General features: G+C 59.9%; 1 protein-coding gene across 3 annotated transcripts in view; it reads left to right on the forward strand.

The window, feature by feature from the left end:
* The window catches only part of LOC122385806 (ETS domain-containing protein Elk-3-like), a 65,254-nt gene extending 50,561 nt beyond the window's left edge, over window positions 1–14,693 (forward strand). For all 3 annotated transcript variants that reach the window (XM_043374341.1, XM_043374342.1, XM_043374343.1), the window contains 3 exons: window positions 9,385–9,637; window positions 10,975–11,225; window positions 12,241–14,693. In XM_043374341.1, the coding sequence (XP_043230276.1) occupies window positions 9,385–9,637; window positions 10,975–11,225; window positions 12,241–13,367 (1,631 nt within the window). In that variant the 3' untranslated portion in view covers window positions 13,368–14,693. The remainder of the gene's footprint in view (window positions 1–9,384; window positions 9,638–10,974; window positions 11,226–12,240) is intronic.
* The last annotated feature ends 129 nt before the right edge of the window (window positions 14,694–14,822 follow it).

The following is a 14,822-nucleotide window of genomic DNA, read 5'->3' on the forward strand; positions in this document are numbered from 1 at the left end:
ATCCGATGTGTCAAACATGGCCTTGCTGTGTCAGACTGACTGACGTCTGAGCGTCAAACAAGTGCGCGGACGCGGCCGGCAGGTGCGCGTGTGATGCTTAGCATCGACGGCCGACCATCTTCAGAGTTCCGGGTCTGAGTTTTTTGAGTTCCCAGTCGATGCATCATGGTGGTTTACATTGATGCTCATATTAGGCTCTGCGGCTTAGAGCTATTTGATTTTTTATGTTTTGGCGTCTACAATTGACTTTTTTTGCGTTCTGGCCCGCATGCAACGCGCGCACTTGTCGGTACACTGCAAAGAATGCTTTTAATGAGTACCGCCAAAAAGAGCGCTACCGTGTTGTGTCAGGTGCACGAGTCGCCCTGTCTCATCAGGTGCACTGCACTGATGTCAACGTACTCTGGCTGGTGGCTGCGGCGCATATAGCGCAGTACGCCCTCCCCCGCCACCTGCCATCAAAGTTCGCCCGTCTGACCGGCCGTCTGACCGCTGTCCGCTGACCACTCGCCTCTGACCGGCCGCCGCTGACCGTGACCATTTCACCACTAATTGGAACCTGTTCTACTCGCGGTGCGTGCCGGCCCGCCCATGAGATCAGAGGTCGCCGGCACCGTCAGGAGATGAAGGCGGTGGCCTGACCGCCGCGTGCGACGCTGGGATAATGGGGCTTGATAGTGAGCGGTGGATAACGAACGAATTGTGTGAAGAATCAATCTTACATGGTTCTGGTTCGAATGTTGCAGTTCAGCACGGGTTTCGTTGTGTTCTTTCCCATCGGTGTCTGCTCACTACGCCAACCTTCGATCTGTTTAGATAGCTGTTGGTTACATTTTTGTCTGGACAGCCGACTCTCGTTCGGCTTCTTGCCGGCTCTAGCCCGGCTGCTTACCGCGGCCCACAGTGTGCTGGTGGCTGCAGCTCTGTTCGGCCAGCTCTCGCCTGGCTGCTGACCGGCCCTGTCGTCTTTCTTCTGACCGGCTCTGGTCTGACCGCTGACCGGCCCTGGTCCGACCGCGGCCCGTGCCGGCCGCCGCTGATTGACGTTAGTGGTCGCCGCGGGGTCTCTGGTAGCGGTGGGAGGGAGAGATGACGGCGCCAGATAGGAGCCGGTCCGGCTACTGGCAGTGGTGGACCACCGGTGGGACTCCTGGCCCACACCAGCGAGACAGCACGGGCCACTGACTCCCAGCTGATTGAAGGGACCGACCTGTCTGACCCCTGCTAGTGTGTGATGCGCTGACGCACGTTCAGCGTTTGTGTGGAGGGGCGCGGGTCAGAAATGGCCAGCAGTGACGTAGATGTGTGGGCGTCGCCGAGCGACGTAAGTCTGCCCAGCCCGATGGAATTCTGCTCCCGACGTCGATCTGAAGTCTGATTTCAAGCCTCACCGACCAGGAAGAGGTTGAAATTTCTCAGAGACTGTCTCGGATGGCGCTGCAAAGTCGTGCAGCTAACCTGACACCGCGCGCAATATTCATGAACTCGGCGCCGGACGGTGACGGCTGATGCACTCAGTATGCCCGTGACGTCATTGGCACTGCGGTCGTATGACGTCATTGGGGTCCCTGGGCACCTCGGTCTGTTCCAATGGCTTTTGGAGCTGTAGATCATCCGTCACCTCCAGAGTAGTTCAGAGATAACGACATTCTGCCGAGCTCGCGGAGAATACGACGCTCATCTGATGAGATCTCAAGAAGTGAAGAGCTGTTACGTGGATGCCCGTTTTAACGTCGAGTTCTTTGTCTGTGTCAGATGCACATTTGAATGTAAATTGAACCAAATTATTCTCATATCGGTCGTTATTAAATTTATGGGGAGGATTCGCATCGGATTGCGCTATTTACGAACAAATGATAGACAGTTTCATATTTGCTGAAACAATCAAATCATCTCTTCTGCTTTGTTCTGGGACAGGTGTAACCAAAGTTGGACTGAGATGCGCGGCAGCTGCCTGACTTCATCAGATTGACGTCAGAGCTTCGCGCTTCATCGCCTCTCGAGGAGCGAACGCGCCTGTCTAGCTGCCACTGCCACCGCTATCAACGCTGTCGTTACCTCTGCTGTTGCCATTGCCGCCACCACTGCCGCCGTTGCCACCGTTGCCGCCGCCACCGCCGTCGCTACCCTGAAGTCGTGATTGGCGGCTTCCGGTAGTTGGGCGTGCAGTGACAGTGGGCCTGCCTCCGTGGCGGGCTGGTGGTGGGGACCGCCCGAGTTGGCGTCTCACGGGGCCGGCGGACTAGTCAAGGGCATGTGGCTGGTGACAAACCCCTGGGACTGGTGGCAGCGGCGGTATCTGCACTACCTTGGAAGGATGGAGAACGAGCTCCCGTGGTGGAACAGGGGCAAACTACGGGTCACTGCTCGCTTTTAAGTGTTTTCACATGGTTCTCTCTCAGAGTATGCTCTGTTGAGTGCTCTCTGTTCAGTTGAGTGTTATCTACTGAGTATTCTCTCATGAGTGTACAGTCATTTACCCGTTACTCTGGGAACTGGAGGGCGAGGAGGGGACTTCCAGCAGTGGCTCCCGTGGTTCGGATGTGACAGCGGCTGATGGGTTAGATTAGCTCTGACGTGGCGGAGAGGAAAGGATAGCCTGCGGTTAGCCCAGTTTCTGTCGCTGATTCGGTGGAGCACAGTAGGATGTCTGAAGCTCCAACTCCCTTCATAAACAACCGACTAGACCAGTGCTGTCCATGAGGGGACAAGCTTTGTGCGGGTGTGCGAGTCACCGCCAGTCCGGTGTGACCTTGTCCACTGTTGAGCGACCATTGGCCAGTGGGTGAGATCACCGCTCCGGTGACTCAGTATCAGGTGTCGGAGTTACGCCGGTGCCTCCCTCGCCTCGCTGCCGTGCCGCTGCCGCCCGTGGCGTGTGCTCCTGACCGCAGCGATGGCTATCGGCCGCCGTCGATCCGGGCCGCACCTTGCCGGTCCCGTGATCGCCCGATAGGCCGTGATTGCTCGCCGGCCGTGCGCGAGTGCTGTTGTCGAGCCGGCAGGGTGCCGCGGGCGGCCTACGCCATTAGTCCGGTTTGTGGGGAATCGAGCGGCATCGATTATTGTTTGCTAATGTGGGCTTGAGTTTTTAATTTGGTTTTTACATGCATTACTCAGTTGGGAATTAGGTACACATACGCATCGGTGCACGTTTTTGGAGTGATAATATCATTGCCAAGGCGTGCAAAACTTAGTTGATTTACAATGGTAAGTGTGATTCAAATCGCGTTTGGTGAAACACGCTGCATTCGGCATGTCATGGCACGTATCAGTGTCCTCACTCCCACGCCAAATTGATTTAGTGTGTCGGTGGCATGCAGGCGCCACTGTGTCGATCCCCTCGCTACGGGGCCGATTTTTAGATAGGTGGCAGCTTTTTGTGCATGACGGATCGTCTGCACTTGCAGCGCTAATTCTGCGATATGCGTCTGAGGCGGATATAGTCATGGGACAGTCGGCTGCGGATTTTTCATGGGGTGTGCCACCGCCGCCGCCGCCTCTGCGCCCGCTCGGCCGATACGGGGCCGATCGCGTCGTACGACCGTGACTTCATGGTTCCGAGTAGCGGCGCCGACTGTAAACATGTGCCCGCTCGCTGGTGACCGGTCGGTCGGGCCGCGGACAAGCCGGCCCACTTGGAGCCGCTGTGTTGACCTTGCTGGACACATTTGGAAGGCGATTGTGAACGGTGCCGCTTCCGCGAATTGCGCGCGCGGCGCGGGCCTCTGCAGGACCGCGCGACACTTTCCCGGACATGGCGCCGCGGAGAGGGGTGGGTGGGATTCCCGCCTGGACCGGGCCTCTCACGGCGGACCGCGCACCGGCCGCGTGCGTCGCATTGTGGCGCGACAGAGGCGCCGACCGGGCTGGATGAGAAAAGATTCGGCCGCAAATAACCCTGGACAACGGCGGACACAAACAGCGGCGGGGGGTGCCGATCGGTCGCCGCTCGGAGACATTTGTAATCCCGTCCGCCGTCTTGTTCGCTCGAGTAGAAGTCCCCCGCCGGGCGGGGCCTTTTCTTCCTCGGCCCGGCGGCCCCGACCCGCTGCTGTCATCTTTCGTCCCGCTGGTGTGACCCTTCAAGCGTCCCCGTTCGTGCTCAGAAGCGATTTCTGCCGCGACCGAGTGTGTCGGCCGTTTAAACACGACTTCATTATTCCAGCATTGTTCAGTTGCACCTGCCGCCACCGCCGCCGCCGCCGCCACCTCGCGAGGCCATCGGCCGTCGCCGGCGGCGCCGCGGCGAGTTTTCGGTTGCCGCGCCAACGGTCGCCGCCGCGGCGCCGCGTTTGAATCACGCACACCGGAAGCGGCACCTGCCGCGGGCCGTGGACTTTAAATGCTCGACTGGCACCGGACTCCTTGACGGCCGGCGGTCACGGTACTGGGGCGACGGTTAGCGACCGGTACCGGTGCCCGTTGGCTGTCCGTTGTTGGGTGTCCTGTGAGATGCGGGCGGGTTTTGGACCGGCCCCTGGCGGTGACGGCGGCGGTGGGGGCCGTGCCGGTCCCTGACCCAGATGCAGAGGGTACGGCGAGGTAGGGTGGAGGGGAGCGAAGGAGGGAGACTGGTCTGTGTTGACACACTACCGGGCAGGTGACAAAGTATCGGACAGCGGGAGGGACGGCTCCCGGGCCATGTTTCAGCGAATCCTCTCTGTCCCACTGGCGACTGCCGTTTGTTTGACTATCTGCGGCCCGGTGTCTGTCTGTCGGCGGTCGGTGGGGAGCAGCGCCCCAGCCCTCTGTCTCTGCCGCTCTCTTCTGTGCCCCGGGCGCTCCTTCCTCTGTCCTGCCGAGAGCCGGTGATAGTGATGTACGGCGGTCGTAATTCGCGGCGATGCGGGTCCGCCGGCGGCGGCGCCGCTGCTCGTCACCGCACATAAACCGTCGCCGGTCCTCTGGCGTGCTCAACCGGCCGTCCTGGCCACTCGCCGCCGGCCAAGAGGCACTTGGTTTCAACATGATGAGCGCTCGGCCCACCGGCTCCCTGGGGCGGTGGCTCCGCCCGCCGCTCCGCTGCCGAGTCCAAAGAGCTGCAAAGGTGCTCATTTGGCAGGAGCGTCGCTGTCGCTACCACTCCAACCGACTGGCTCAGGAGCCGGAGCCAGCCTGCGTCAAACGGCCTGGAAGTGTTTTGGCGTGGCTGTCTGTTTAAAGGGCATGTCATGCTAACTTTGGGCGGCCACCGATGCGTGCTTCCTGTGTGTCAGTGACGGCTGTGGCCTCTGAAGTTCAGCGTTACTGACTGGTCGGCGACCAGCCGTCCGTAACCCGTCTGACAACAATTCGTCATGACTCATGACCCAGTGGCTTTGGACGGGTTCTCTGCTCGCCGCTCCCCCACATGTCACCTCGTCTCGTCAGCGCTCAGAGAATATCACCAGGCCATCCAAACATCCATTTCTCCGGGGACGTTCCTGTCGCCATTGGCCTGTGTGAGCCCGGCGAAACCTTCACGGTGTGACTCTCTCCACCAGTTCAAATTCGAACTGGCGCCACTGGTCGGCCGGCCGGGATCGTGAGACATTCAGTGACCCCGTGGGATCTAGCCAGCCCCCATTAGTACCAGTCGCCACGCGTCTCCGTCGTCTGGCCGCCCTGAAGCGGCGCTGCACGGCGGCCGACCGACGTTCTCACGACTGCGAGGTCGGCATCGATCGGGCCGCCAATTTTAGCCGTGAGCGCCGCCCGGAGAGCCGTGCGTCAGCGCCGGTGCACGCCCCCCGCCGACGCCGACGACCCGGCCGGCCCGTCGGCAGCGGCGGCACGCGATCGGCCGCCGGGCTGGAGTTCGCGGAATGAGTCCGCGACGGTGGGCGGTGCGCCAGGCATCGAACTACCTCGCCGCGGCGGCCGCCCGCCCGCCTCGGCCGGTGCCGTGGTTAGAGATGTCCGCGGCGCGGATACCGATGCCAAATCTCGTCCGAATCTGCATCGGCGGCGGCGGCGGTGGCACTGTGCCGGCGACCGTGGCCTCGACGGCAACGACGCACTCTCAGGGCCGCCGCTTCCTGCCAGTGCGCGCTTCCCACGAGTGGCGGTGGAGGGTGCGTCGCCCCCGCCCCCGCCCCCGTCGTCGCTCTGCCCCGCCCAGCTGGCCGCCAGCCGGCGCCGTCTCAAACCGGGGAGGAGGTGGAGACGGGGCGGACTAGCCGAGGTCCCTCGAGACTCAGCAGTCGGGACGGGTCGGCTGCAGCGGCTGCCGCCCGGGGCAGACGATACCATCGGCATGGCGTCTGCGCCCATCGCGGCACCGCTGATAAGAGGCAAGGTGCAGCGGAGGAGAGCGCCTGGCCCCTCTGGCCACGACCGACTACCGACAGGAGCCAATGTGTTCTCGGTAGGGAGTTACTGGGTCTGCACGCCGGGGTCATGAGGTCGGCCAGAGGTCACCACCGGACGTGTCAGCTGACTGGGTGCCCGTCTAACCCAATTTACCCTCATCGAGCCGGCCATCACCGTGCCATAACTGAAGCCAGAGGCGGAAATACTGCGGATTGGCCATCGCTCGCGTTGGCCACAGCCTGGAGCCTGGCGAAAGTGGCCTGTGGCGGCGGTGGTCGAGCGGAGTGTGTGAACCTTCGCGGTCTGGACCGGACGTGCCTCAGATGCATCATACTCTGGCTGATAACGTCTCGGCCCTGATGTGGGTCTAGGTGCCGCTCAGGATTTCCAAAACACTGGTGCTAGGCCTCACACGACGGGTATGTGAGCCAGACTGTGTGCCGATACGTCTGTTTGTGCTTAGATACTCCTTCTCCACTATTCTTGCTGCTATAGTACCCTCTTATCGCAGTGTAAACAAGGTGGACTGTGATGGCTTTGTAAGCTGCATGCCTCTGCACGGCCCCGGCGGCTGGGTGTCGGTGACGCCTCGCCAGCCGATGGATATAGATGATGATGATGACCGCACGCCCCTCGGCCGAACATCTGCCTCGGACGGCGTGGACAGACGCCGGCTGGTTCGGACAAGTGCCGTGCTGATGGCTGGACGTCTGATCGGGATGGGGTGCCGATCGACACGTTCCAGGTCGTCACCAAGCGACGGCCAGCGGCACTAGAACGGCCGACGGGCCGCCGCTCTCGACTGACAGCGGCGCGGTACGGGTGCGGCTGGTGTGCCGCCGCCGCCTCCGGTGCTGCGGCGTAGTACTCGCTCGCCATCGCCGCCTCTGAGTCAGTGATCGCCGGTGGGCGCGGCGCCGTTATGGTAATGGCTGACGGTGGTCGGCTGGGGTCCCCGCCGGGAGCCAGAGTGGTCCGTCAGAGTCGCCGGTGACAGGGCAGTGACGCGTGACGCCACCGCCGCGCTCGGTCGGTGCCGGACGGGGTGCTCGACCACCTCTGCCGCACCTCTGACAGGTGTGCGGGTGCTGTGGGAAAAGGAGTCTGCTCGGCCGCGGCGCCGGCCGGTGTCGGGCCCACGGCAGCGGCCTTGCTTTCACTGGCAGGCGCCGGGCCGACGTGCGCAGCTCCCCGGCAGCGCCTCTGTGAGACGGCCGGCCGAGCACAATACGCGGCCGTCACAGGGTCGGACGGGCCCGCGGCAGGTCGGCCGTCCTCTGAAGGAGCCCCAGTGGCGCGCGAGATAGACCGCCGGCGTCCCCAGCGGGGTCCCTGCCCCTTGGGTTCGAGCAGGGTGGACGGGCTGTCTACCCCAGCGAGCAGTGGCAGAGGTGGCCGTACCCGGCGGGGTACGGGGCTGGCACAAGGTCTGTTGGCCTGACGTGCCCTTCTACAGCCGGTGATGTCAGGTGTTGCCAGATATATCGGCATGGAGATTTATCGCGCCCGAGACGATGCCAGATGCCGTTTCCGCTTCGATAAGGTTGTTTACCGACAGCCTATCACTCTGTCTTGAGCCGACGCCACCATGATGGGACAATTATGGCGCGTCTTAATCTGCTTTCGTGTGAGCTGAGTCTGTTTTGTGCATTTCAAACCCCAGGAAAGGTTGTGACTTGCTAACTAATCGGCATTAAGTGACATTGGTGACCAAGGACAGTTTGGAGGCTGTTTCCTAATGAGATTCCCCGGTAAGATTGCAGTTTCGTGAGGCGCTTCTAACGCGATGTTTTTCTCCACTAACGGTCGTGCTATGAGTCACGGCTGCGCAGTAAACGCGTGATGACTCGTTTCGCGGTATGCCAGTGGGTCTCTGCGTCAGATGCTCTTGAACGCGTCGTGTCGAGTGTATCGGGCGCCGGGTGATACCGCGTGCACCTGTCGTCTCAGCTGCACCTGTGGTCTCCCGGCCCACCGCGATACAAAGTACGCGGCCTGCTGACTGTGAGGGGCACAGAACGGGGCGGGGTGGTAAAGGCATCGAAATTGCCGTGTTTTATATCGTCACAATCTTGGGAACAGAGCATTAACGCGTATATATTTATGTCTGCTGTCAAATCGTGGTTTCTGATGTCACCTCCTTCTAACTCTTTAAAAACTCAAACGCCTTAGCTCATGCCCAACCGGTGTTCCGGTAAACCAGCAATAAACCCTTTCCCAAGTTGTCAGACCACTCGACAGCACTGTTGGAGACGATTGGTGCAGGCCGGGTGGCGGGCGGCTCAGCAGACCCCAGCTGGTGCTCGGGAGACGTACGGACCCGTCTCACCACCAGCCAGCGGGTGGCGCGGTGTGTTGTGTTTGCCTCCCACTAGAACAGACTGTCTGCACTGCAGACCTCGACATCACGACGGTCACAGACCAGCTGCCGCGCCGGAGAGGGCTGCTGGAGGGAACTATGACTTAGTTATGACGCAGTAAAGAGCCGCATAAAAAGGCAGAGACGGGACATGTGTTCCTGACAGGTTGGCAAACGGGCACAGTGCTGGTGATGTAGGGCTGTGACAGTAATGGAGAATACAGTTAGTCAGTTCTAGTTTGGGAGGACGACTTTGCGGTGTGGTCCACTGCTGAGCCGAGTTATCGGGGCATGCATCTGTGATTAGTGGTTTGGCCGGCGGGACCCGTCGTTGCTCAACCCTTGGCGATGGTGAAACGGGTGCCGCGCCACCGATCATCGATGGTTAGGGTTGGCCACAGTGTCATAACGACCGTGCTGAGTGACGTTTGCATACAGTGGGTGCGTTAGACGCAGTTCTCTAAACATATAATGGCCGTCAGTGTTGATACCACGATGTATTATCCGTGATAGCGTGGGCCGTGGTATATTCAACGTGCATGCACTGACGCAATGTTGTTCATTTGGAATATTCGCTTTGTCTGGTTCTGTGACCCACGTGATGTTACATAAAAAGGTTATGTAAATATGTAAAAAGATGCACAGGTGTAGACCGGCTGTCATGCCACCATGGTGTATTGGTCCGTTATATTGCTGCTCGTTCTGACCACAGTTCTCTCTCTGTTTTGCAGTCGGCATGGACAGCAACATCACGCTGTGGCAGTTCCTGCTGGAGCTGCTGCTGTCGGACCAGTACACCCCCATCATCCAGTGGACCAGCCAGGAGGGAGAGTTCAAACTGGTCAACGCCGAGGAGGTCGCCAAGCTCTGGGGCATCCGCAAGAACAAGCCGCAGATGAACTACGACAAGCTCAGTCGCGCCCTGCGCTACTACTACGATAAGAACATCATCAAGAAGGTCATGGGACAGAAGTTTGTATACAAGTGAGTCATTGGGCAGGGTGAGAGGGTTTAGTGCTAGAGAATCACTGTTAGTGGGTAGGTGTGGCCGAAAGGTGCCGATGCGAGGCTGGTTGTTGACCCAAACCTGTCGTCGATAGGCTGATTTCTGTTTGCTCAGGAGATATCTACGGGAACTCCCTGGCGCTCGTCGGGCCGAGTCTCTGATAGCGATGCCATGAATATCGCAGGCAATTCGGGGCCCATCTTGGGCGTCGCGAATAGCCAATTACTGGGCCCTAACGTCAGACGCGCGGTGCTCGTTACACGGAAAGACCTCTAAATCCGGCTGCTGAACCTCCCACACGGCTGGGGCGGCTGGCTTTCTCGGCAATGTCGCCGGGCTGATTATCAATGCTCGACGCAGTGCCGTATTTCGCTAATTCTGAGAAAACTTGTCCCGGGGATGTCCCGGTCAGAGTTCGTTCGACATGGGGGGGGCAAGATGGATTCCTTCTTGGAAGGCTGTCATGCTGACCGGAGGTGCGGGTGGGGTGACCCATGGAAGGTCACCAGTAGGCGAGGTCACCGCCGAGGTCACATTGATTGGTATAGGGTCATATTAAGGGTCACACGGATCATTGGCCAGGCTAGATGGGGTGGACGGGGGTATTGTGATCAATATTGTCAAGGAGCGTTGGCTGGAGACGCAGGCCTATGAGATTTGTCTCACCTGAGCCCCAAAGACACCTGTTGCTCCTGTAAGAGGTGATGGGATTTCTATTATTGGCGCCGTGTCCGAACCGCGGGGGATTCATTTGGCCGGGACTAACTTCAATAGCTGTCCGGCCGGCCGGCAGGAGTGTTTTATTGTTATGGCGGCTGCGACCTCTGGGAATTCAGCGCGCAGCAGATTTCCAGGATTGCTAAGTTTCTAGCTGGTGGGCGAGTTAGACATGGTGGACATGACTTTTGCGACTTGTTACAAAGTCGCTGACCCAACCCAGAGACGATTTTCAAAGTGTCGCCATGAATTTGCAGTGAATTTCAACTTTGACCTATCGCGTATTGTTGCTGACCTTTTATATTCTGACACGTTGTTGTTTCATTTCATATTTTCATATCTTCGACCTATTTTTATCTTGAAAGTTGTCGAGCTATGCCTGGTCGGGTAAGGCCTTATAGAGCCTAATCCTAAATTTGCCTACTCTCGGCTTTGCATTTTATTGAGTTCCATTAATTACAGACGAATCAGTACTTTATGAAGCCGAATGTGGTATTGCTAAATGACTTCGATGACTGTGCTCTGTTTTCTCTCCCCAGTTCCGTCCCTTGCCGTTCACTCTGTGCTCTGACTGACATTTGTGTCACTCTGCCGTCAGGTTTGTCACCTTCCCGGAGCACATGAAGCTCGAGAAGTCGGTGCCGTTCCACGTCAAAATGGAGCAACTACAGAAGGTCGGCGGCCCGGGCGGCGGCGGCGGCGGGCCGGGCACTCCTCAGCCGCCCCCGCCCCCGCCGCAGCAGCCGCCGCCGCCTCAGCAGCCGCCGCAGCCGCAGCCGCCCTCGCTGCCCAAGATGCCCACCGGTTTCAGTCCCTACCAGAGTGCCATGCACAACAACCTCATGCGGAGTGAGTATGGGTGGCGTGCGTCAAACAGCCTGTGGCATGTGTCGCGTGTCGGTTCAGCGATGTTTCGACTGTTGACCGCACTGTTAGGCCTTTCGTAAATGTATCTCTGTCGTGTTGTGGTGGTTTTGTAACAGAGTTTTCCTGCACCCTTTGTTGCTATTTTTGAGTCGTCTGGAGGTCCCTTTCCTTTGTGCCAGGTATATCGATGTGATGATGTAATACCGATCTGGGAAATGCAAGGCCGGAATGCTCCGAACCTTCGACACGATATGCAGTATGAAATATCAGATATTCGTACAAGAAGCAGGGATCCCATTAAAAATCATCTAGTTAGTTGAAGTATCACGCAATCTTGGTCCGATCAAATATACCGTCAAAATACTGGCTGGTTTCAGTACTATTCAGAGTGGATGTGTCATGTCACTGAAGAAATGGGCCATCTCTTATCAGTATCCTAGCAACATTTGAATTTCCATGTTCAGTACGTTTCACGAAAAATCCGGCGATTCACATGTGATAGCAAGACTGCTAAATGACACTATTTCGGCTGGCGATTGCTTATCTCTGCCATGTCAACCGATGTTTCCTAAAAATTTTACACTGGAAAGACCCCATTCCCTCCTTTTGTTCTAAAACACTGCCAATGTTCCCATTACTTTTCATATCCCATATCTGGTTTTCGTACAAATGGTTTTTAAATATCGTCCCGTCGAAGTGTGTAGATGCTGCGAAGAATGTGCGCCTTGGTGTCCCGGGCCGCTGTCCGGTTGTATATTGTACGAGTAAACCCACCTCTGTAAACTGAACTCGACTGTTGGCCGCGCAGACACAGTGTTTGGCTGGCGCGGCCAGACGCTCAGATTATTTATCAGAGGCGGTGCCTTGGCGCGGACACCGATCGCCCAGAACCGAACTGGGGTCGGTTCGGTGACGCATTGGAGTGTGTGTTAGTAGGGTGTTGAGAGGAGGACGTTTTGCGTGGTTCGCTGACGGAGTGTCTTCTTTCTGCCCGCAGATCCGTCTATGGAGTCGATGTCGATGTACCACCAATTTCTGCGGCACCCGTACTCGATGGGCGCGCTGCCACCTCGCCCGGACGTGTACAGAGACCTGCGCGGCTACCAGGACCTGCCTCCGGTGTCGTCTGCGCTGCCGCGGCTGCCCGTGCCGCCCTCAGAGACCAGCGGCGCGCCGCAGCAGCCGCCGCCGCCGCCCGCGCCGGCCACCTCCGTCTCCTCCGCGGCGTCTCTGCCGCCCCCGTCCGCCGCCGACGACAGCACGACCGACAGCGGCGGCAGCCGGTCCCCGTGCCAGCAGCCGAGGCCGTCCCCGGCCGCAGCGGCGCCCTCAGCCTCGTCCTCCAGCTCCGCGCCGCCGCCGCCGCCGCCGCGCGAGACGCGGGTGAAGATCGAGCCGCCGGGCACGCCGGAGCGAGTGCGGCTGCCGCCCGTGCCGCCCATCTGCATCAAACAGGAGATCGACCCGGACGAGCCGGCGCCGCCGCCGCCCGGAGAGTCGGCCGACGCGCTGGCGGCGCCCTACGAGCGCCGGCCGCTGGCGCTCGCCTCGCCCCGCTGCCGCTCGCCGCGCCGCTCGCCGATGCCGCTCAAGACGCCCAAGTCTCCGCTGTCACTGCTGACACCCAAGTCGCCTCTGCGCTCACCAGCAGTCCCCAGCCGCAGCCCGGACTCTTGGCGCGCGCAAGACCAGCCGATGAACCTCGAAATGCCGAAGCGGGGTCAGAAGCCACGGCCGGCACACAAGCCGAGCAAACCCAAGCCGAGTCCACTGTCCATCACCTCCATGGACTCGAGTTCTCCTCTGTCCAGCCCGCACCCGTACTCAGCCAACTCGTTGAATACGCCCGTGGTGAACCTGGCCTCGCCATCCTACCTGCCCGTCGTGCCGACGCCTACGCCGTACGGGCCGTTCCACTTCTTCCCGTCGTTTTCACCGATGGCGAACCTGAGCCCGCACTTCGGCGCCGGCCAGGGCTCCATCTTCCAGTTCCCTCCGGTGCTGACCTCCACCAGCCACCTTCTGGTGCCCCGCTCTCCGTCGCTGCCGCTGCTCACGCCGCCGGAGCAGGTGGCACCGCTCAGCCTCGTGTCCCCCAGCAAGACAATCTCCGTCAAGTTATGATATCCGGATTCGCCGCCGCCTCCGCCGCCGCCGGCGCCGGCTCGCAGCTCGTGACGCGATGCTGGCGCCCCTGGCGGCCGCTCCGCGAACTGGTGGGAGGAGCAGTAGGGGTGCCGCTGCCGCCGGCGGCCGGGCGACGGCGTCTCCGTGCCATTCAGCTGTGCTTGGTGTGTCGGTGTGTGCGACGCCGGCTCGGAGGCGGCGGGCCCGTCTCTGCCAGGGTGTGCTACCTCCGGCGCGCCGGCGCCGCGCTCCTTGTGGGACGGGCATTACGTGCGCGCGCGGCGCACGTATCTCAACTAGTTGTGGCCGGCAACGGCGCTCGTTCTCTGTGCGTCCGCGTCCGCGAGAGTGTGCATGTGTGCTGCGGCCCGAGTGGGCTGCGAGTGAGTTGAAGTGCGGCCGCCGCGGCCGGGGTATTTTGTAAACGGAGGTGGCTGCGCGCCGCGGTCGCTTCCCCGCTCATCTCGACATCAGTGCCTTGTAAATATTATATACACACACCAACGCAAAGTACCTGTGGGCGGCTCTTTCAGTTGCGGCGGCGCGAGCCTGCGGGCAGGACGGACGCGGGTTGTGGCCGACGTTGTGCGGGTTTCCACTGGGACGCTGCCTGCGGGGGGCGCCCGGACGACAGTTGATGAGCTGTTTGGTAGGCGTAGACTCCGCCGAGGCAGGTCGGCTAGATGCTTTGTTTGATTCTGAAGCTGGTCTCAGCGTTTGACGTTTTGAAGCGTTTGACTGTCGGCGGCGCGACTGTTCGTTGTTGGTGAAAGCCGTCTTTCTCGTGCCGACCAGCGCCGGCCCGCAGAGGTCGGTCAGAGGCGCCGAGAGCGAGGTAGGCTGTTAACGCGCGCGCCACGCCATTAATGTTCGCATTTACCGTATGAGTGACGCGTGCGCCAGCGCGCTCTCTGGTTCTCCTTGTTCGAGCGCGCGCTCGATGGTCTTTTCAGTGTTGTCTACCCGGCTGCTTTAAGTGTTTGTATTTAAATGAGTTTTAATCGCTGTACTCGGCGTCCGTATCTGTAAGCTTCTTCCCGACATAATACTTCCCGGCTGGCGTCGCGTGCTGAGGTGGACGGTCGTCTCCGTCTCCGTCTCCGTCTGCCGGGGCCGTCCGGGCGCCTGGCTGCAGCCACCGAACTGTGTGCGGGCCGCGCGCGGGCCCGTCCCGCCGACCCACTGTATATAGACTGTACGAGGCGTCCCAAAACGCCCCATTATTTTGGTATTGATCACTTGTGATACAAGTATTGTGCTGTTTGCGTGAATACCATGTGCCAACCGTTCATCGTTAAAGGAGAATATACCGTTCGAACATAACGCGGCGTGTGAGAGGTGATTTCTGTCTTCCGTCGACTGGCTGCGGGGGTGTCTGTGAGTTAATGAGCGTCTGAGTCTCGCCCGCCACCCACGTGGAAATTTAGTGGAACACTTCATTATAAAACGCTC

The sequence above is a fragment of the Amphibalanus amphitrite genome, unplaced genomic scaffold (assembly GCF_019059575.1).
Source record: "Amphibalanus amphitrite isolate SeventyFive unplaced genomic scaffold, NRLGWU_Aamphi_draft 000232F_arrow, whole genome shotgun sequence".
NCBI classification, from domain to species: domain Eukaryota; kingdom Metazoa; phylum Arthropoda; class Thecostraca; order Balanomorpha; family Balanidae; genus Amphibalanus; species Amphibalanus amphitrite.